At 37.5% G+C, this 24,412-nt stretch overlaps 1 protein-coding gene across 5 annotated transcripts in view; it reads left to right on the top strand.

Moving 5' to 3' along the window:
- The window catches only part of znf521 (zinc finger protein 521), a 327,852-nt gene that overhangs the window by 158,875 nt on the left and 144,565 nt on the right, over positions 1–24,412 (top strand). For 3 of the 5 annotated variants that reach the window (XM_062980436.1, XM_062980434.1, XM_008108626.3), the window contains one exon: positions 1,700–1,784. In XM_062980436.1, coding sequence (XP_062836506.1) covers positions 1,700–1,784 — 85 coding nt within the window. The remainder of the gene's footprint in view (positions 1–1,699; positions 1,785–24,412) is intronic. The other 2 variants (XM_008108625.3, XM_062980435.1) reach the window with 1 other exon arrangement.

Here is a 24,412-nt window from a genome sequence, read left to right on the forward strand (position 1 = left end):
AGATTCAGTCTGAAATCCTGAGAGCTGCTACATAGACAGTATTAAACCTGATGGAACAGTGGACTAGTTGTAAAGAGGAACTTTGTATGGGCGAAACCATCATCGTGCAGCATGACTTTATCTTGTAGAACAAAACCTTGCCTTTCTACACTTCAATCTGCAACCTCTCGCTTCCCCATCTGCTCTATATTCTTCAATGTTGAATTTTAAAGCCTTTGGAAAGCTGCATGTGAAAGGCAGCTCCATATTTTGTTGATGAAAGTCTTACATATGGGCAGACACATACAGCCCTAGGTGGACAACAGGTCATAATAGAAAGACATTGACATCCTTGAATTCTAGATGTGCATGGTTCAAAGTAAAATCAAATGTGTACTGTTGTAAAAATGTATACCATTAAAAAGTTACATGTTGCCTATTAATTGTTTCACCATTCTGGCTCTCAACATTCGTTGCCCTACTGAATATGTATGGTACTTCTAGGCCTTACCTACCATGACAAAAAAACTTAAAGCACGGTTGTGCTTCACTGGACTTACTGTAACATAGGAATCAGATTAGTGCACCCAAAGGTTATTGTGCAAAATGTGAAGAAATCACTTTTAATAGGGCCACAGACCCCAACATCTCTCAGGAGGCTTGGACATCAGTTACTATGTTAGAGAATTCAATATCCATTACAAACACAGCTTTTCTTTAGACCCAGGAAATCGCATGACATTGGTTTAGTTCAGTTTACCAAGAAGTAACTTGAATTGGGAGCATGTAACTCCTAGGTGATGTAATCATTTTGGTAAGTTGCCAAGCACTGGCAAGGATTCCGGATTTCTGTTTCAAGTGAAGACACTCAGGTTGCTTCTATACAGGCTTAAGACCCAAAAGAAGTCAATATTTAAAATGCTTGTTCCTCTTGGATTGGAGGCCAAACGGCGGCCCAAAGCACCGCCATTTGGGCAGGGTGGTGGCCAGATAATCTCCTTGATCAATCCGCAATCAACCTAGGGATATCGGGGTGGGGTGGGGGGGGGGGGGCTTGAGGCTTCTAAGCTCCTGGCACGTACATATGACACACTAGGAGCTTTGGAGAGGGGAGGGACTTACTTGCAAGGAACTGCTTAGAAACCCCAGGGCTCCATTTGAGGGCCTTTCCAGTAAATTTAAAGACAAAATGGGGAACAGGGAGCATGGCACTGCCACCCTGTGTCCCCCTTTCCTGGGCTACCAAAGCCTGAAGAGAAGAGATGGATGTGGGGATTGATGGTGATCCCAAGATTACGTCCCCATCCACCCCATACCTGGGAAGGTCAGTCCCCCACACACCCTCCCAGGTATTTTTTAGCCTGGGGCAAACCTGGAAATCCATTTGGTTAACTTATTATTAACAGTAGTTATATACATTCTGTTATTAGTTTGCACTTGGAAAAGACTTGATATGTAGCCAGAACCATCTCAGGCATAAAAAAAAGTACCGGCCCTAGTCCTGAATAGTTTGGGCCTTTCATGGACAATAAAATTTCACAATGAAAGAGCCGCGAGAAAGAGACAGAAGGAACGTGTGGTTGTGTACTTGTATTAACCGTATTTAAAATGTCTGTATAGTATTTGTAGTTTACTGGATTTTTTCCCCAGTGAGTGTTCTGAGAGTGAAATTGTTTGTACTGTTTCCTTAATTAAGACTTTTCACCATTGTTTCTTCTAGAAGAAGACCTATCAGTGCATCAAGTGCCAGATGGTTTTCTACAACGAGTGGGATATCCAGGTTCATGTTGCAAACCACATGATTGGTGAGTGAAGTACTAAATCTTGTTGATGATAGACAGACTGTTCTCCTAGTTGTATTCATCATTGCCTGTAAAATTAAAGAGAGTTAAGGAGAAATTAATTGTACAAGCATCAGTGATTTACCCAGGTGTGAGAGTTTTTTTTAAAAAAAACAAAACACATTATTAGACCTAATAAAACATTAGCATGCTTTATTTTCTGTGAGGGCTAGTTTACACTTCTGCAGAGAATCATACTACTGCCAGTCAAAACACAGGTGATTAACAAATTAAACTTCTAATCATTTTTGCATTATTGAAAACAAACTAACAGGAATGGTTAATGAACTGGTTGTTAGCTTTCCACAGAGTTTTAGACAGGTTTTAATTTCAGAAGTTATTATGATAATGACACTACTGAGTGCTGCTCAAACACCTTAGTATCAGTATAAGAACTGGCAAGTTTTGTCAATAAGAAACATAAATAATTCCAGTGGCCATAAAATAGTGATAGATGTTGTGTTTAAACTGCTTAAAACAGTTGAGGTGAACTACCTACAAAATGAAATATATTGGAGACAAAGCTCAGACCTGTTCTTGGAAGTGTTATGAAGCTTCATTCATTGTTTTTAATATGTATATGAGGTAGCTCAAGTTAGCAAATATCATAAGAAATACTAAGCATTGTCTTTGATCATTATATTTTGGTATTATTTGCTTACTCCCTTAGGGTTATCTGTACTGTTCATAATTTGGTTACCACTTAGTAATAATACTAAGGATTCTACAAGCCAATTAAATTTATCAAGCACATCTTTTGCCAGCTAATAAAACAACATTGCCTTTTTTCTTTCTGTTATTTTTTAATAAAAAACCCTCATGCAGGAATTAGCATCATTGCCTTGTACTCCTTTTACACTGTTTTTTTTAACATTGAAATCAAAACAGCACATTGAAACTTCCCCCAGAAGATTCAATTCAGTATACCACTCTATAACTGCAAGTCCATTTATTTTTTAAAAAAATATCCTTGGATCTCTTCTATAGGTATCACTTCATATTTTGTATTACTGCCTGATGTTTACATTTTTTTCCCTTCAATTTCATTGCACTACAACTCAGTATATGTTATCTTCAGTTAATAACTCAAACCTTTAAGAAAAATGACTAAAATGCTAAATACTTATAGTAGAATCATTACTCTGAAGTCACCACTTATGAGTCAAATGGGGCTTAATTCAAGCAAAATCTTTGTAGGAATTCATATGCTATATGGAGTAAATCTCCTTCCAGCCTATTATTTCTGACTAAGTATGTTTAGAATCATGCTGCCAGTGAATTTTAGTTAATTTATTTGCAGAAGAAAAGGGGTACAATGGAGTACATGTTGCACTTTATAGTTTTTGAGTGAAGCTGAAGATATAACATAGGAGTGTGTCAACATAGCTTTGTAAACTAAGATATTCTGCTAGTAATAAATGAGTAGAGGAACCAACAAATGTTGCTGTCTGTTGTAAAAAATCTAACTATAACAACTTGCTCATATGACAACAAAAATGAGGGTTACATCCAGATTTTTCTTCATACTTTGTATAGTTTTGTTTAAATCCGTAGGTTGTTTCATATTCATGAAGTTTCATTTATTTCAGTTTTTAGCCACTATGTGACTAATTATGGATCTGACAGTTATGTTTGTTATGCTTGCATGGTGTCTCAAGATAAGCAGCCTATGTTGGCTAACTTCACCTTTCCTAATGGTAGGTTCAGCCTACCCATTAGGTCATAGCGTAAATTAGCAAACACCAGGAATCAGCACTGTTGTATTAGTATGAATTACCATTGCTTTATAAGGTTTGTCAGCACTATGCCTGACATGGTCAAACCAAACCTAGGACAGTTCTCTGCTGTCCGCCTAATGACCCTTGCAATGAAGTACAAGTAGCTGCAGAACATTATCTGAACAATGTCAAGAAAGATAGTACTAAAATGCACAAAGGGATAACCATCAATGAATCGATTAAAACTGCAATAGTAGGAGATGTGTACAGATCACATGGAAAATAACATACAGTCCTGAAGCAGATGAGCTCCTCTTTTTCCTGTGAGTAAACAAGGATGGTTAGCAGAAGATGCTTCATGTAAGACTGGATTTATTCTAATTCACTACTATTGTTATCTTGATTATATGTTCCTGTGTCTGGTTTTAGGAAGTGTCAAAATAGTAAAGTTATCCCATATAATCTTCTAATACGCTTGTGGCAATAGTATCCCAATCGATAGACAATTACACATATCTACAAGGAAGCAACCTAAGGTGGCTTCCATGTCCTGTTGTAGGTTGAAAATTAAATATGATTACTCTGTTTTGGGTGTAGAGTTTAGTATATTTGATAGATCCCTTAAATGATGAATGAAAACTGAAATCAATTTCACCATCCCACTGGTATGTAAGCCATCAGTCACCACTGATAGTAATCTTTTACACATTCATTGTGAAATATTATTCCACTGTGTTGAGTGGGGCTTGCTCCCAGAAAAATGAGCATAGCATTGCAATCTGAAAAATTCTCATACCTATAATCCCTCCAACAATAGCTCATAATTAAAGAAATACAATGAAGTTAGAAAGAGAAGGTGAAATAACAATTTTAATATAAATAATTGCTAACAGAAAATAATGAGAGCAGATCAAAGGAAATATATAGTATGTAAAGAATGACTCAAACACTTAAATCACAGATATTTAGAAAGTAAGACCTTCACCTAGTGACAAAACAGACATAAAGAAAGTACAAGGCAAGACTTTCTTTATTCCTCCACCATAGTCCAGAAAATAGCAAAGGGGGTGATAATTTAATTGTGGGAAGGTGTTTCTGCTCTTGCCCCAGGCAGTGAGATTGCTTGGATCACAAGTTGGTGGCAACCCATGCTAATTCAGTCAATGTGGGGCATTGGAGCAGAAGCCTCTAAGCACTATATTAATGTTTAGGTCAAATAAATATTGATAATATTGGGTTGCCCACCTTAGAAATCATGATCCTAAACTACTAAGAATGGTAAAAGTCAAGAAGAACTTTTAAGGTCTAGAAAAAGCCTGGGAGTCGGTGTACATGATAAAGCACTAGCATTTTTTATCATGTTGATTATTGGAAGCTAAAAGAACACAGAACACACATACACCTCTTTCCAGTTATTTAGATGGATCTCAGTGTTTGGAAAATTTTAATGAGATGTTCAGCAAACAGCAGAATTGAACATTTGACACGAAGAAAATTGACACTTCTCTGTGTGGGTGAGGGATTATTCTGGATTGTCAGTCTCATAGGGTATGTTTACTTGACACCCACTTTCCACCTGCCTATGATCATTTGGTAGAGAACAATTGAGTTTTCTTTTTTAACAGATAAAACTGTATCAAGCTAGTTTGGGATCTAGGAAAATAAGTATTGGGGTTTTAAAAAAATTTCTATATTAAAATTGTGTTAGCATTGGAAGTCTCTTCTGGTGTTGAAAATTTTGTTCATGGATATCATTCCTGTTGTAATCTGAGAAGAACTTGACATTTAAATGTGTTAAGAAATTCTGAGATTTTGATACACCCAGATCTGACTTGTGAGATAAAAATATTTCCCGCAGTAGTTATTTTCATCATTGGAGCAAAAATGCTAATGTTGTAGGTGCCCCCGTTTGCCCTAGAGCCTTAAAAGTTTGATGAGGTAGAATAGAAAACAGGTGCATTTCTCCTGTTGGTTGTCATGCATGATATTGCTTCATGCCATAACCATAGTGACATCGACTTATGTGTTCTCACTATGGAATTTTTCCACATTGGGAGAAGATGCCTACATACAGTGTGACTTGCAAGTCATGCTTCACTTACCTGCATTTAAAGCATGTAACACCTAATTCCCATGTTTGAGATGCATCATTGATGAGGAAACGTCATATTGCTTTTAGGGTAAGAAAATCGTGGAAAACTATCAACCTGTAATGTTTTCTCAGAAACGATAAAAACAAAACTAGTTTTACTCTGCAGGAAAACTGTAAACTTTCTGTTGTTGTTGTATAGGCATAGAGAATATCTCTAGATTTAAAATTGCATTCCATCTAGGAACATTATACCATTTAATGGGAAACAAACATTGCTACATTTCCATCATTCAGAACTCCTAATTGCCCTGTATTTCCTCCCATGTAACCTGTGTTAATGTGGGCCCCACTCATGATTTAACCGATTATCTGCATGATTTGGAAGGATACAGTTCTGCTAAATGTATTTGTAATGCCCACACAGAGGAAAAAGCTATGATTCAAGGATACTTCGGATCAGGAATAGATCTGTTGAAATCGGGGTGAATTTCTCTGTGTTGTGTATCAAGATACTGTTTGTATATTATTTTGGAAGAAGAGTATAAGATAATGCATCTTATGTTAATTGTTATAGGGGATGTCCACATTTGTTTTCACTATGCCAGGTGCTGATGTCATATTTGTGTTTGCAGGGTTTTCATTTTCCAATTCATGGCTCATCGCGCTAATAACTTGTGAACTAGCATTAATCCATGGACTAACCCTATAATTAAAATTGCTGTTGCTACTTAAGATCAGTACTGCAGTTCATACTGATTTTTCCATGACCTGGTGATCTAGAAAGTCCATTCACATTTGCTCAGTATCCTGCGCAGTTGCTGTGCTTTCATAAAAATCTAGATTATACAGCAATCTACATGTATAAACCAAGGAGGAATATTTGACAGGGAGCGGGGAGCTAAACTATAATTTTCTGTGGAAAGGTTTCTACCACATTTGCACACATACATACAAACAGAGTTGTTTTGGCTATGGTGTTGAAATCAGTTGTGTTAGATGGTCTAAATATAGAAGGTGAAGTTCTACTTATTCTTCTAGGAAGGCAAGCATTGACAAACCTTAGCACTCAATCACATAAGCTGACAAAAAGAATGTACTGCTAAGCTTGTTTCTATTCCACAAAATCTCTTGCTTCTCAATCAGTCACAAGTACAAGTAGTCAAGGTAAAATATAATACATTGCCTGAACCAACAGGCTCACACACATCCTTTAGTGAAATAAAATGTTCAAAGAGTTGTATTGAATGAATTTTTTCTCAACCTCAAATGGAATTAAGAGGTGCAGCGAGTGAATGAGTTGTGCTGAAGGTAGAACATTTATACTCAGCAGAAGAAAAATTGTGTATTTATTTCTTTAGGTTTATGACATTTAAAAACTGCTATTTCATTTGTAGAGTTTTTATTTATTTATTTATTTCCATCATTTCTATCCCGCCCTTCTCACCCGAAGGGACTCAGGGCAGCTTACAAAACTGGCAGAATTCGATGCCAATACACAACAATATAAAAGAATAAAACATACGCAGTTAAATACAGATTTAAAACAATACAAAATACTTCATCCACAAAACCTTGAACATAAACCTTAGTCCAGACCGAGTCAAAGCCGAGTTTTTGTTACATATAAGGGGACTATGTGCCAATTCTCCTTTTATTATTGCAATTCTTACTTCTTACATCATTGCAAATACTCCAGTAAAATAATTTATACATATAGTTTTGTATGTGTTTGAATATAATATTTAAAACAAACACGATTAATCAGTTAACATTATTTAGGTAAAGGTAAAGGTTTCCCCTGACGTTAAGTCCAATCGTGACCAACTCTGGGGGTTGGTGCTCATCTCCATTTCTAAGCCGTTGTCCATACACACCTCCAAGGTCATGTGGCCGGCATGACTGCATGGAACGCCGTTACCTTCCCGCCGGAGCGGTACCTATTGATCTACTCACATTTGCATGTTTTCGAACTAAGACTGGAATTAGATCTTCCCTCACTCAAGGCCAGAATGCACAAGCTTAACATCTCGTATGGGAAGAGATTGCTAGGAATGGAGGAGGAGAGCATAGCAAAGCAATGCTTGAGGGAACAGTTTAAACGGGGAGGTTGGGTGCAATCCTGGCTAGCCTTGCTCCATCAATATTTTGACGGGTCAATAACAACTCTAATGCAGCTAGACAAGAAGGCGATTAGGGACAATATCTTTGAGAAGGATGCAGCCGACAATTTAGAGATTAGTAAAAAGCAAAGTTTTTCTATATGGTATCCCAGACTAAAGAGTGACCAATACTGCCAACAATACCTTCAAGACCTAACGTCAGCTGAGTTGAGGAAAGCCTTTACAGCCCTGCGTTTCCAAACAATGCCCTCAAACTGGCTAGAAGGGAGATACAGAGGGATCCCTCATGCCCAAAGGCTTTGCATTTGTGGCGCCGGGGAAAAAGAAGATCTAACTCACTATCTATTGTACTGCCCTTTGTATAATGACCCCAGAAAAAATCTCCTGGGAACACTTCTTAAAGAAAGGGCAGCATGGCAAGAACCTGCCGTGATTGGTGCCTTACTAGCAGATTATGATAAAAATATAACACTAAAAGTAGCCACATTTGCAATCGCTGCCCAAAAGATCAGAGATAGAGTAGCAAAAACCTCGCCGGAGACCAGATAGGGAAAGGGAGATGGTTAAGGAGGTCACAGACTAGACGCTGTTATTGCTAGGTTTCTGCCAGCAAAATTTTAAAGTACTAGTTTTTAAATCTTGAACGGGTTTTGCTTTACATTGGAATGTTTTTATAAAGGTTGTATGTTATTGATGTCATGGCCTATGGCTAGTGCAATAAACTTTATTGATTGATTGATTGATGTTTTCGAACTGCTAGGTTGGCAGGAGCTGGAGCTAACAGCGGGCACTCATTCCGCTCCTGGGATTTGAACCTGGCACCTTTTGGTCCACAAGTTCAGCAGCTCAGCGCTTTAACGCACTGTGCCACCAGGGGTTATTTAGAACAGCATAAATTTTCCAATTCTACTTTTTCTGGACATCCCACATCACTGGGAACAGCTTTTATGTGTATGAGATGGGACAACATGAGAGATACAGATGGAAATTTTCATTTATTTTGAAGGTGCATGTAAAAAGGGTTCATTTCAAATGTTTTCTTGATGAAATTGTGAGATTTTTTTGCAGATCTTTTTGATGGTATTTATGAAAACAGATAATTTTTGTATGAATATTTTGTGCAAGTCCTTAAAGTCCTAAAATGCAAACTTGGTGTCTTGGTGCATCAAAACACACTTTCCTGTTTAGGATGAGAAAATTTGCATCTGTCATTGCTAATGACATGGGTGTGATGGAGTCTACTGGGCCAGTAGCAGCATCCGTGCACTCCCTATTTCATATCAAATACTGAACAACTGAATAGCGCTACCACTTGTGTTTTCAAGTACTGGTAATTCTCTGTTTCTGCAGAAAGCATTGTTATGTTTCATAAAAATGAGAGAAGCTTAATCTAAAATGAAGTTTTATGAAGAAATATTTAATCTGAAGAGATAATAATTTTTTTAAAATAGTACGGTAGATAGTTAAGATAGTTAATTGTACTCCTTTTCTCTCCATCACATAGTACAAGATGATCTTGATGAAGGGGAATCGGATTCCTCCTTCCCTATTAACTCTGCAAAGAATTAGAGATACAATTATGAGACCCAAGAGCTGAAGCACTCAAAATAAAGTGCTGATATGGCCAAGATCTATTTTATTAAGGCTTAATTTTTTTTTCAGTCTGATCATTTTTGACTGATAATTACCAACCATCAATTATCCTTTTTAGTCAGATGAAAATTTCTAGTACAGGGGAGGTTGGCATTGCAGCAAGCGCATAAATCCCTAAAGAGTGTCAGGACCCAGGCTGCAGGGCACCAATAACCATACACAGAGGCCAGAATCTATCTAATATCTTTATTGAAGGAGTATATAAAGTTAATAAAAACAAGTGTAGAAAATAGTTCAGAGTCAGACCTTTCAGGAAAGGTCAAAATTAGTCCAAAGAAACAATGTCCAATATGAGATATTAAGGTCCAAAGTTGTAATCCAATAACCGAAACACTCACTTGCCAAGCAAGTGAGGGGAGATGACAAGGTCCTTTAGTCCATGAACTTGAGCAAGGCTAGGAAATAACTTGATACTTGGAACACAAGGCTTGATTCAAGGCAACAAGGTAACGAGGAACAAGAACAAGGTCCGTGGAATTACTTGGTAAAATCCGTGAAACAAGGCAAGGTTTAGTCCTGGAAGGCGAGGCAAGGTCCGAAGGTAAACAAGGCTGGGAAGCAGGAGCGAAGGCTTGAGAACAAGGACAAGGCTTGAACAGGAACGAGGCTTGGAACGGAGCGCGCTGTCCAGACACAACTCGCTCCGGAGGCTGACGAATTGACTCCGCGAAGTTACTTCGAGAGTAAAACACCTATATAGAGTCTAACTTTCCCGCCGAGAGCAGTTCTCTGGGAACCAGGAACAAAGCTAATCTCTGAGACCAGATGTTTGACTCCTTAAAGATTCTCACGGAAAGCAGGCTTAATTGGCTAAATTCTTAGCAGCTATTCTAGCACTCCTGCGCGAGGCCGCTTCCAAACCTCTCTGTTGTTTACAAAACTCATGGCGAGAAAACACAGGAGATGTAGGCTCAGGGTTTGTTTGGCATATTTCTGGAACACAACTCTCTTGCAGGTGCAAGGTTCCCAGATCTGGCTGGGAAGAACCTGGCTGGGAAGATTCCAGTTCTGACTGGGAAGGTAAAAAACCCAAGTTTTCTTCTTCATCAGGCATCACAATGTCATGAGCAGGACTACAAGGCCCATGAGTCATTACAAAGAGGTAAATATGTTCCAAACAGCCACAGACGACTGTCTCATGAAACATAGTGAGCAAATTTGTAATCCGCTAGTTGAGCACAATAAAGAGGCACATTCACCACCGAGGACGGATCAGACTGAGAAAGCAGGTTAGGAGGAATCACAATCTCTGTGTTTCTGTGCTACTAGTATTGGTTGTCAAAAATAAATTAACATTATGTAGAAATATTGGGTGATGCAATGGATTATTTTGTATTCTTCATCTCTTAAAAACTCTCATCCTCTGTCCTCTTTCTAGTCTTGTACTCTATGTAGCTTATAAATTACCACAGCTGCCTGATTTTGTTCAGAATCATGTAGCTATAACATTTCAATCTATGTGGAATCCTAAAGTCTGTCTAACTGCTAACAATTATATTTAGTTGAGAATAAAAGTTTGTTTTGAAAAACGAAGTGGTGTAGTCAAGGAGGACTGACTGGGTTATACGTAACAGCAAACCATGGCTTTTCATTGCAAGAATTACGGAATATCAACATCAGGCTCACATGGTCTTTTTATGTACATTTGAAGAGGAGATCAAAAGCTTCAGTTTTCACATTGACACTAGCCAGAGATTGAGAGTGCATTTATTCGAGTAGTGCTTCTCAAAATGGCATTCTGCCAATCTGTGAGCCAATGGCTCCAGGTCTTCTCTGGGTTTTCAAGAGTGAAGGAAACCTTTGGACCCATTGGGTACAAATATGGTAACAGTACCTGGCACATTAGGCTGGCTATTTTGAGGGGAAATAACAAATCTATACATTATACACAGGGCTATATTCTTTATTACATGTTGACTAATATATCTGTTCAATAGGGGCAGATTTTTATACACAATCTAACATCTCAGTCAGGAGTACCCGCCGTTTCCTTTCTGAAGCAACTATCTCTGTCCTCTTCCACTGCTTCTCCTTAGTTCAGCTATGCAGGCAGCATTATATAAAAATAATTATAATACTTAAACCCCAGTGGATGTCTGAGGTGACTGAGATTACCAAACCTTTCACAAAATATCCATTGAAAATCTACAATTCTATCTGAATGTGAACTTGGTATGTCTTGTAAACCTAGATCCCAAACAATTTAACTTCCATATTTTTAAAAAATAATGGTATTTTTTGTGAAGACAGAAAATGCAAACTGTTTTTAATACTGTTTCAAAGAAAAAATTACCAGCCACAAAGGTATGTTTACGTGGGTTCAGCATCCCTTATCCAGAATTCCAGTCCAGTGGCAGAGATGGTGACATCTTTGCGTTCTCGTGGTTCAGTGTTCATAACTTTATTATTAGAAAGGATTTGTATAACATTACCTTCAGGCTATGTGTATAAGGTACATATGAAACATAAATGAATTTTAAGCATGGGTCCCATCTCCAAGATATCTCGTTATGCACATCCATGCAAGTGCAAACATTCCACAATCCAAGAAAATCCAAAATCCAGAACACTTTTGCTCTCAAGCATTTTGCATAAAGGATACTCAACCTGTATATATATTTTCAGTACCTGCCAAAACATGAAAAAAATGGATACTTCACCTTTTAATTGAATACAGCTTCAGGTGAAGCAGTGGGAAAGATGCATTCTTTTCTGCTTCTAACATGAAGCAAGTATAGAGTTTTTATATTAGTAGCTAGCACAGAATTTTCAATAGCTTTATATAGTAATAAATGTAGAAATAAATGTAAAAGAGCAAAATTCACAGATTCAAGGTTTGATATTAAATCTGGTGAATTTGGTTTGTTTGATGAGCAGCTGAGGAGGAAAAAAAGATGAAATCTGCTTTGTTTAATACTACAGAAAGCTACCCTCATGTGAGCAATGCTGGCTTATTTGAAAAGCTCATAAAGGGTTTCTACATGGACCATACAAAAGGGATACTTTCTCTTTTAATAGCCATCTGTACAGGAGAGATGAGAAGTGGGCCAGGTCATCTCTCCTCAGCTGTCATGATATTAACGTAGGTAATGGAGCAAGCTCTGTGTTCTGCTGGGTGTTGTTTTTCATAGATGTTCATCGATTTACAGATAATTCTATTTATTTCTTCGTGTTGGTCCAAACAAACCAGGCAGAATAACAAACACTGCCGCATTTGGAGTGGCTGTATCTTTGTTGATTTGAAATATAACTTTTATCTTTTAAAACAATGGTGTTACACCTACTGTGCAGATGGCTGCATGATTTGTAAACCAGCCAAAACATTTAAACAAATGTGTGGTCTGGGGATAGATTAAATAAAGGATAAAATGGAATGTGGACCACAAATTCTAATAATCAGATGATTCTAAGTTCTGTGTAGTGTGGAGAGAGAGTAACAGTGATAGCAAGGAAAGCTTGCCAATGACAGCAAGGGGCCTCGAAGATCACAGGATGGAGCCCGTGGCCTAGTAAGCCTTGGATTGCAAGCTGCACATTTGCTGTACAGCTGGCAGCTCTGTGTGGGGACATCAGATAAAACTTATGCAAAATGAAGTGTTACTGCTTAGTAGAATTCGTGCAAAGTGGGAATTTGCAAACTGTAACTGAAAACCCGATTCCAAGTACCAGTGAAGCAGATAGGAAATATTAAATAGTCTTTAATTATCTGCACAGTTTAACCAAAAATAATTGTAAGCGGTCCAGAAAAAGAGAGAGAGAGACAAGTATAGGTATAAACACACAGTAACCAAACCATCTGTTCTTTATAAACCTTTCTCGACCTAAAAATCTTATTTCTTCTCCATTTACTGTTGCAGCTCTTCACATGTATTTACTTAATACAAAATGTCTGTTCCATTTTTTCCTGCTGATACAGGACTCAAAGTTGTTACGGTATTTTGTCTATTTGCCAGAGATGTGAAAATTCTCACACTATATTCAAAAAGAAAATTCGTAATAAATAGTTTTATTCTCTTTGTTTTATAAGTTTTCGAACGAAATCCAAACTTGCGATACTTCGTTAAAATCAGTGATCCGAGATACTTATCTTCAGTCAGAAATGTATTACATTGGTAACCTTTCCTATGTGTTTCTTCATATGTTTGGTGAATTTTGATTCTTGTACAGCCTCTATTTGAAATAACTACCACATAGCAGCAGTATACAAAGAATCACATCCATAGTGTAAAGACCTCTAATGAAGTTACAATAAGTAGTGTTTCATCTGATGCATACTACAGTAGTTCCCATACATTTAAGGGTACCGAGGCAGGTTCCTCTCTTGTTTTTTTCTAGCTTGTAAGTTATTTCTTAAACAAGCATTGGGAAATAAATGTCTCAAGCTTGCACTAATTTGTTTTAAAATTCTGTTTTGTGTATATATTTTCAAACACAAAAACAAATTTGCTTCCTAGAGCATAAATGGTCCTTCTTCCCTTTAATATTTTTCCATAGGTATTTCAAACTGGCTTCTGGTTGTTTCTATTTTATCTCCAGCAAATGCATTCTGTTGATGAATAATATGCGGGAATGCAAGTGTTGTCTGCGTGTGTTTTAAACTTCAGCTGCTCATATGGCTGCCTTTGGTGAGCTAACGGGGTTTCGTAGGTCACCTTTAGAATTTTATGCCTATGACAGCAGTAGCTACCTGCCAAGATTGTGAGGCATCTCACGGCTCTCAGGATGGAGCTTGTGGCCTGGTAGGGTACCCCGTTGGAGGGGTACACATTTGCTGTACAGCTGGCGGCACTGTATGGGGCAGCAGTGTGGGCTGTTAGGGAGCTGGAAAGGAGACAAGCATGAAATTTCTTCTAACCCCAACACTGTTTTTCTATACTCTTGGCTGCTTCTCAGTTCCTTGACAAAAAAACCAATCAGGCACCCTTTAATCCGCCTGTGATTACCAGTGGTATAAAAAGAGAAGCATAATGAGGAAAAATGCCTCGTTTTGTTGCCTTCAAAAGCCAACAAATTGGAGTTAACTTGACAGGAAGTGGCTTAATAATTAGATTATTTATTTATTCCTGACACATATCCCCCTGTTACTAGTCTCAGGAGACCCTGTAGATGGTACGATTTTCAAGCTGCCATTACTTCGCTGTCTTCTGTGAACAAAGAAGCTACTGTCTATCAGTCAATTAAATGCACTCTTTAAGCAGAGGCTGAGAAGTCCTCAATGGGTAGAGCCCTGGGACATTGTGGCTGATGATTCCTTTCTCTGTACTGTACATCACACTCTCAACTACGGTCCCCACAGAGATGGAATAAAGTCATGCATTAAAATATCACTTGTTGATTTGTTTGCTAATGAAGAGCCATTGAAATGTTTGTGTATTTCTGTGGCAAAACTGTTGATAAAAGGACTACTGGCTTGCATATCTTGCCATGTCTTTAGAAAGCATTCATTTAAGGTTTATTAAAATGAAGAGGAACAAATTAAGAGACAACAACAACAACTCAGCAATGGATAACACAGATGTGTTCATTATTCATGTTAAAAGTAAATAACAACAGGGCTGCAATTTAGGCATCTGCATTGTAATGCATTGGTCAAACATAACCTGTTTGCACACCCTTACCAATTGTTCCTTCTCATACAGCAACTATGCATTGTCATGCATGAAATCTGCAGCAAACATGATATCACATATCAAAGACTGGGTGCTCTTGTTTTGAGTGTTATGCTTATGCTTATGTCAGCTAGATCTATTCAAGGAGGAGGAATGGTTCTGAATTTGGTGCAGTAGGGAGAAGTTAACCCTTATGTTGTTTCTTAGGTCCAAATCTCATCGCTATGTGGCAAAGTGCCCCTTCACTGAAAAAAACTAAATCCATAAGGCATTCATTCATAGCATTATCTGAGGATATGCAGGATATCCTGTGTCATATCTAAGGATATGTGGAAATATATGATAAATAAATGAAGACAGGGCATTTCATTTTTAGGAGAGAACATGTTTTTTTAAAAATTAAAAAATGAAACAATAGGCTTCCTCTCCCTTTCCTGGATTTAACATTATTTCTGTGAGCAAAACTTTCTTTCTCAGTCAACACTTATCCATACCCATGCCTTCTATACCAAATGCTATGTCATTGTAACCAGAAATCCAAAATGAGCACACTCCATATGGCCCCAATCAATCCTGATTTTCATAAACCACAATTTAGGATTTCACTTTAAATGTAATCTGCAATTGATGTTATCTGTTTTTTACATAAGTGGGCTTCATAGTTTGAACATCGCTTTTTCAAATTTTTTAATTTTAACTGGTTAAAATTAAACATAGTTTACTGGGTTGGGACAAAACAGTGAGCTGCACATACAGAACTTCTATACTCTTCATGGTGGTGCCAGAAAAATACAGAAAACATGTAAGTTTGAGGCATGCACATTTTTGTTGTGCTAAAACTAAGCTTAATGTGAAATCCAAACCAAGCCATATAGACTATGTATGGCCCCAGAACTACTTGTTTTTGTTTACAGGAAGTTATGTTATACAAAGTGCTGCCGTTACCAGCCTTTGTTTTCTTTTGAGGTCTTCGTTTTAGAATGTTTATATTACTGTGTCAATCCCAACTTTTACAAGAAACTTTTGGTTTAATATATGAGCCCATGAACTGGTGAAAATAATGGGTAAAATGGGTCCTCGATGGATATAAATCTTTCTTTTGAGATTTGTCATACATCCACAATTTTCACAATTTAGGAATAGTTCTGAAATTATCTCACTGAACAGACTTTTGGATATGAATGTTGGATCCAATCTTGAAAGTACATGCATGAGCCATAGAAAAGACATCACACGATGACTTGTCCCCTTGCCTTTGATTTCTTCCATAGCAGTTTCGAGCACTTAATCACAAAATAACTGCTGCAATTGAATATGCTCTCATAACATTTTCTTATGCTTCTGGTGTGATGCATCTGAGAGATGAAGTATCATTTCTGCCAGTAACCATTTTTAGCAAGCAACCCTGTATGAAGTTAGAATTAGATGTGAAGATTGTCCGTCCTGTCATGGGTCTTTCCCATTTGTGTGTATAGGCAGGCAGTCCATGCAAACTACAAAAATACTGCCCTACAGCTATATGTTATAAGCTGCATTTCTAATTTGTCAAATGGATGTAATATAGAATACCTTACAAAGCCAAAATGGCTTTTCAGGATTGCAGACTGAAAAACGGAAAGAAGGCTCTGAGTAGATCTTTTCATGCATACATTTGAAAATGCCCACGTTTTGTTCAAACCACACTATACACACTGTCTTCTAGACTTGCTGATGACATCACTTATGTTTTAATTTTGGCAAAGACAAATGGTGAAAGCACAGATAATACAGCCCCTGTAATTCAAGACAAAATTTAAAAGGTTCTCTTTTAATGTCCTGTTATTCCAGTTCATTTTGTTAGAAAAGCTTAGTCACTGGTGTTTTATAACAGAAAATAAATTTGGAACCCATTCATTAATTGGTGATTAATATATAGCAGGATTAGTTTAAGCAAGGCCCTACCTCCTGCCCAGTCAAGTATGTTCTGGTTAATATCCAATTATGTGCACCTTCTTACTTATTATGTCTTAATATTTTGGATATGGTAATCAGATACTTGAGAGTAATGCTAATGAGGAGCATAGAGCAGGAATTAACCAGTGACATACTCAATGATCCTTACTTAGGAAGGTATTTCCTTTTCTCTGTTCAACATAATGGTAAGGCATTTCTGTGACACAGCACACTGTATGTTAAATGCTTATTCTGTGGGGATTCTTTCCCTGCTTTTTACCTTTTCTGCTTCGGCAAAGGTGTAAACCATACAGAGCATTTGCAATGTTACATTCACAAAACAGACAGTCAAATCTGCATTGCAAATTATTTCCTCCTCCTTCGTTATCCAAAATAAAATAATTCATCAACACTGATCTTAATTTTTGATTATATGAGTAATTGAGGGAAAGCTTATTATATGCAAGCATCTTTCAGTAAGAGGCGACCAATTGTCTGGCACTACATACATATACAATTATATATAAGTGTGTGTACATTTTTTTTTCAAAGGACCCATTCACATTCTACATTGGCCATTTTGGATAAGCATGACAAAAATTAAGCCTAAAACATCTGGAGGGCCATAGTTACCCATTCTTGCTAAAATGGTTACAATGATTGCTCAAGTTGCAGTTATGTGCAGACAAGGGCCCATCTAAACTGACCATTTAATGCAGTTCAACTATGATAGCAATTAACAAAATTCCACCAAAGCATATAAAAGAAAGCCCTTCATGTGCAGCAGTGCTCTACATTCTGTGTCATCACCATCCAGGCTTCAAAGTGGTTTCAGGATTTCCATTGTAATCATCTGCACAGCAAAACCGCTTTCTTCAATACCAGTTTGAAACTGCATGAAATGGTCAGTGTAGATTGCGTCAAGGAATGCTCATTTGTGTATAAGAAAATAAGTAAAATTAAAACTGTAAAATATTTCTTCCTCATCTACTTTTCAGGGTGCTTCTGCTCAATTGTCTAAGGCAGATATAGATGTGCTGGGTGGCTTGGGCACACTTTCTCAACCCTGGGTGCCTCTACTTCAGGCTACAGGAAAATTGTGCTGTTGTAAGCCCTTGAGGGAATCTGCCTAATTACTTGAAATGCTTAAGATTACAGTGCAGTTTTCTTTCCTCAGCTGAGGTGCCCTTGGACATTACCATTGTGTTGTCAAAGGCTTTCATGGCTGGAATCACTGGGTTGCTGTGAGTTTTCTGGGCTGTATGGCCATGTTCCAGAAGCATTTTCTCCTGCATCTCCGATAACTAAACATATTCTCCTCCATTCCTTGTTCTTTTTCACTCTTCTCCGGGAACTCTTGTATATATTCCTTTCCCATATTCTCCTCTATTTCTTGTCCTTTTCATCTCCTGCACTCACAATTGTCTTTCCTTCCATTCCGTACGTATCATCCCTCACTCTATTTCGCTTTCTAACTTCTTACTACACTAACTCATGCATTTTAGAGTCTTCTCATTTTAAAATCTCATTAGTTGGGTTTGCTTGTGATGTGAACAGTCATATATTGAAAGGATTATGCCCTGGATTTCTGTAGGGTTATTTTTTTGTTCATTGCCATGATCGGTGTTTCTCTTACTCTAAATATTTGCACATTATTTGTAGCCTTGCTATGATCTCATGATTTGGAGGATAAGAGAACAATCCAAAATCTGATTATTAACAAGGACAGAAATGTAGGTAGTGAGGGACACAAGTTAATTGGAACGACCTATTAAAAGCAGAGTTGCAAAAACTCTTTTCATGTAAAGATGATGCTTGGATTACAACTGCCGTATGTTAAAATCAATGCTTGCACAAATATCAAGAACGAAGTAAGGGAAAGTTTACACTGCCATATAATCCAGTTCAAAGCAGATAATCTGGATTTTATCTGACAGTGTAGAAGAGGCCAGTTTCAGATTTCTGATAGCACGTGATTTGATGGGTTTTGTCCATGCAAGAGCTATCTGAACTCTCTGTTGAAAACCACACGGTTTCTTACCAAGACAACTGAATGTTGACGAACAACAATATTAGAAACATTGCTTTGTCAGATTCATTGTTTGCTGGTTTTTATATTCCCTGACAAACCACAACATTTGGAAATCCAGTAATAGATCTTCACCAGGACCTTGTACTTCTTGTTTCTCTTTTAAGTACTGTAGTTTTAGTATTTATGATTTTGACCGTTGTTCTTATTTCATGTAAACTGTTATGATCCCTACCTGCCTATTGACTACAGGTGATTTGAAATGACAGAAGCAGTTATTTTTCAACAATATATTAAGAACTGTACTTCATGTGACTTTTTTAGTCCAACTGTTGTACACTGTTGGAAGTTTCCATGTGGATATAGATGACCTTTCTGTAACATTGCTTGCCTCTTAAGTTGCCATTCCACTTTTGCTAAAATAGTCATCACATGCTTGGTTTCTTTTCAAACATGCCCCAGTAAAATCTTGGTTTAGTAGGGCAAATAGTGTAACGTGATTGGGACGAGGCAATCCTAGGTGTGCTTCTGGATTTTATATTGATTCATCCTGTGGCCTTGAACAAGTCTCTTAGCTCTTAATTTTGCAAACGGGATAATACTTAAGCTCATGGGATTTTCCCAAGGAGCAATCATTTAATGCAAGAAAAGTACTGTACTTTGAATATGAATCAGTGCAATAATTGAATAAATACTAAATATTGGGATGGAAATATGGTTGAAGGGGATTTTTTTAATTAACCCACAGTTTGCTATAACTTATTTGCTACATCCCTTGTGAAAGACTGCAAATGTTATTCCAGAACCACTTGTTTGGGGGTCAGCACAAAGAAACTACATTACAGCTAGCAAAACATGCAACAGTTCTAAACACAGAGATATGTCTCTCTGTGTGTATATGTGTGTGTGTGTGTCAGCATGGATAGATTAAATCTTCACACTGTTTTTAGAGATAGAAGAAATGTTCCTCTGTTGAGACGTAGGCCATGTCTACACTTACTTGAGTAATCTGGGTTAAGGTACTATGTAGATGCTCTGATACAGTCGGGTAGCTTCCCTAGAAGCCCTTTGGCTGTCCACATGGTCAGCCATTAATAACAGTGCATTAGGGCCACCACCACTGGGATGCCACCAACTGGCAGCTCCCTGCCAGAGGCTTCCTGACTACATCGTATTTCTGGTCACATTGTTTGGTTATCGTGGTATAATGACACCAGAAGTGGGTTGGTCCAAATCGAGTCCGACTCAGCTGTCCATACTTTCAAAAATCTGGGATCAGCCCTGAGTTCCCCTGATCCACATTAATTCTTTGTACATTCTGTGTTCCTTGGACCCATGTTAGCAAATCAGTGCAGCAGTGATTCCACTTTGTTTTGGCTGTATAGACACAGCTCTAGTCTCCTATTAGTATGAATGGGTGTTATTGATGCAAGAGCTGGCTTTTCTGCCATTCCTCTAATTTCTTGGAAACATTGTTCTGTGTAAAAGCCATCCATGATTATGTTCCCTTTCCTTCTATGGTGCAGAAATATGGTGCAGTTTTTGTTTGATACATGCTACTGGCACAGTGTATATCTACTTATTTCATGATAAACTTGACAAAATATAAAAGCTGTCCCTTCCCTTAATATTTGGATTTAGTTGGGAATTGTACTCATTTACTCATTGCATTTTTTGCTTGAGAGAAGTGAGTTTTTTTTTTACTCATCCTAAGATTTTTGTTTGGTACCACAAATCATGTAGCTTTAAATAGCAAGCTTGATTTTTTTCTTTATCCGCCCCCACCCTTCATATGTTTTGTTGTAATGAAGCAACATCAGTAAATTGCAGTGAAGGGTGATGGTTGCATGGGGATGTCTATTACACCTTGGGGTCCCTTTGTACCAGATTATTTTTTTATTGTTGTGATTACTTCATCTCCTTTACTCTCCTGATGCCAAACATGTTGAAGATCAGTGTAGCACAGGTGATCTTTAGAGATGTTGTGGACATTTTTGTTTGCTTCCAAACACTTGCTACTTTGAGTGGCTTTTGCTACTTTAATGATATGAATTTACCTTTGCTATTACACTCATAGAGTTATTCATTATCTGTTGCTTAAAAGTTTATTTCACATTGGAACATGACTTAATATATAGCCGATACAATATGACTTTCTTGCTTTCATGAGTATTCACACAAGAGTATTTTACTTTTTAAAAGAAAGGAATGGATGTCCTTTATTTCAGATACCTTACCTCTACTCATCTCTTGTTTATATATGTGCCCTCTCATGCATATGTGCACACCCAGTCACTAGTCATCTGCATTACAACTGAACAACAAAGAAATCCAAACCTAATTTACAAAAAAACAAAACAACAACAAAAAACCAATGTTTTGCAGAGTGGCAGAGGACTCTACCATCTTCTCACATACTGGTTTCCTTCCTAGAACAGTGTGCTTTTTATGTGGTTCTGGGAAGGCAGTCAATTAGATAATTGTCTTGTCCAGAGTTTCTCAACCTGTGGCTCCCCAGATGTTTTGGCCTTCAACTTCCAGAAATCCAAACAGCTGGTAAACTGGCTGGGATTTCTGGGAGTTATATGCCAAAACACCTGGGGACCCACAGATTGAGAAGCACTGGACTAGACCATGGGACAGATTAGTCTTTTCACTTAGGTCCATCGGGGAAGGATAGAAGGCGTGTGTATCTCACACCATATCACATGTCCAAAGGTGTGAGATCAATGAATAACATATTCATTGAATAGTGCGCGCGCACGCACACACACACACACATGATTAAATGTATTATTCACTGATTTCATACCTTTGTACATGTGATATGGAGCCAAATCCAGATTTAAGGGTACAGACTAGATCCACATTGCAATACTCTTTATTACTCCTTTTGCAGAAATGATCTTAAAGCATCTTTGGGCACAGCCTATTAAAGTCAGGCCCTTCTCAGGGATTGGTGAACAGGGATTGCTGTGGGATTTTTGGACATTTGGATTCCATAGCTTTCCATCTAAGTAGACCTCCAACATCAGGAGTAGAAGTTTGATAACAGGCACATTACCTGCTACATCCAGGCCTTATTCTAGGCCAACACTGTATAGTTATTGTTAACAAATCTGTGACTTTTGTAATCCCAAAATGGATTGTATGGTATCTTGACTCGGTCGCCTGTTAGAGCCCCTTGACCTCAGTGACTTTATTACTTCATGTTATTCTTAAATGCTGAGGTGGATACCATAAATTGATCGGTCACTGTGATGGCATTTCAGTTTTGTTTTAATTTTATTTTGATGTGCCAAGTATTGGTTGCTGTTTCACATTTATCTACCTACTTCTTAAACAAGAAAGAAAATGACAAGGAGGGATTTTCCAGTGTTGAAGAACTTGCACACTGCGCAAGAGATTATTAGAGTCGAAGTATCTGAAATAAATTCCAATGTAACTGCTATGGCAATTTCCAATGGATTGTTGAGGTTTGCAGTTTAGGGAAGGCTAATTGTCAACCAGAGAGCTCCAGTGTTTCACCAAACTAGAAACACATTATTCCATAGGATGTTACCAGAGCAGTTAAAATGCAATATAGAGCTTGTGTGAGAGGGCCCTTGGTTTATCCTGAATGAAATATAACCTGATGCACAGACTTTATTCATATCCTGTTTGTTTCTCCCTGCTTGCAACACTGTTCAACTGAGAATGTATGTTTAGTGTGTTATACAGATTCAATATTCTTGCTTTTTTTGCTCCAACAGTCTCAGATCCATACGCAAAGAAAAAATAGAGGGACTGACAAGCCAGAATTCCTGTTAAACATGTTAAAAAACTTGGCTAGGACCAACATGCTAAACAACAATTTTGCTCTTTCCTTTAAAAAATGAGCAAAATTGATATTAATGAGTTGTGTTCATCAACATGCCGAGTTCATGTAAAATCAGGATTATTCACAATCCTGGTTTATTATGTGGCCAAAGTCTAACTTATATTACAGTATAGAAACTAATGATACTGTTGTGCCCTTTTTCTAACCATATCTTTATGCATCAGTTTGACTTCATGCAGAGTATGGGTAACTCCTCCTGTTTGAAAAGCAGAAGCTTTATCTATGTTTTTTCACCCATCAAATTTGTCAAGCCAGCACATTACATGGTGAGACATAATATACATTAATATAATTTATGCAAATCTCACTTTTCTCCTGGTCTTATGACCCATGCTAGAATTTCCCATTGCAAATCAGTGTTACCTTCCTGTTCCCCATATTCAGGAATGTGTGGAATTTAAGCAAAAATTGAATAAGACCAGCAGTAGATCCATATATAAGCTATCAAATATAAAACTGCTTCACTGGTGACGCCAGTTCTTTAGTATTTTGTCGTGTACACTTCCTATTATGGGCCAGAGAGCATTGATTTTTAGCTGTCATTTCTAGCACAGCCACTGTAGCATTGAAATTTAAACCTTCATCCACTCTTTAATGCAATTAATTTTTAATGTGCAGTAATAGTAATTGAAATAGCCTGAATTTAGTGAGACACCACAAGACATTTTCAAAAGCAGGAGCCTCCACTGAGGACTAAAAGGACAGATAATCATTGTTACAATGTTTACAGAATAAATGTGCACTCCACAGGCTATCCAGTCGAAATACTTTTTTTTTGTTTTATTAGTTGATATCTCTTTGTGAAGCGAATGATTTCTTTTTTCCAGTCAGTGCTCACAGTGTATCACCATAAACAGTGTTGTTAGAATCATTTTAACAAAATTATGTTGCTAGAATTTTTGGTCTATCTCATCTCTGTCTGTATTGTTATCATGTGTTTCATTGGCTTGTCTGCATTTTGATGTGCTGAGAATTTCCCCCCGTAAAAGGGTCAGCCACACAGTTTCCATGCATTAATAACCAAGATGAATAGCCTGGTACTTGGTTATCTTTTCTTTTCTCCCTCTGAATTTACCTCTTATTATGTCTGTAACATATTTTGTGCTGTGTTGGGAGTTCAGTTTATCAGTGTGGAGCTTCTGTAAGCACATTAATACAGTCTTTGTGCAATTAACAAAATAGATGTATAGTCATGTTTATAATAAAGAGAAGGTGTTTAAGCACATTTATCTCGCTATCAAGAGGTACTTTTCAGAAGGTATCAGTTCTGATGATGAATGAGCTTCTGCAAGGAAAGCACAGGTGGAAATGCCCAGCCTTGCAAGGCTTTCACATTATAGAATTTAATAAGACAATTATAGTGTCAGATATTAAGAAAGGTTCAATCAAACCTTGTGATGCATACAAATCATGTGTTAAGGCATTTTGGTAGCACTTAAGTAAACATGTTTGCCAGTTGATCATTCCCTAGCAGGGTATGAATTGAAGGGTCAACCTTCCACTGATTTTTATCAGCTTTAAAAGCTATAAAACGTATATTTTGCAGAAAATAGTTCCAT

The sequence above is a fragment of the Anolis carolinensis genome, chromosome 4 (genome assembly GCF_035594765.1).
Source record: "Anolis carolinensis isolate JA03-04 chromosome 4, rAnoCar3.1.pri, whole genome shotgun sequence".
Lineage (NCBI taxonomy): Eukaryota > Metazoa > Chordata > Lepidosauria > Squamata > Dactyloidae > Anolis > Anolis carolinensis.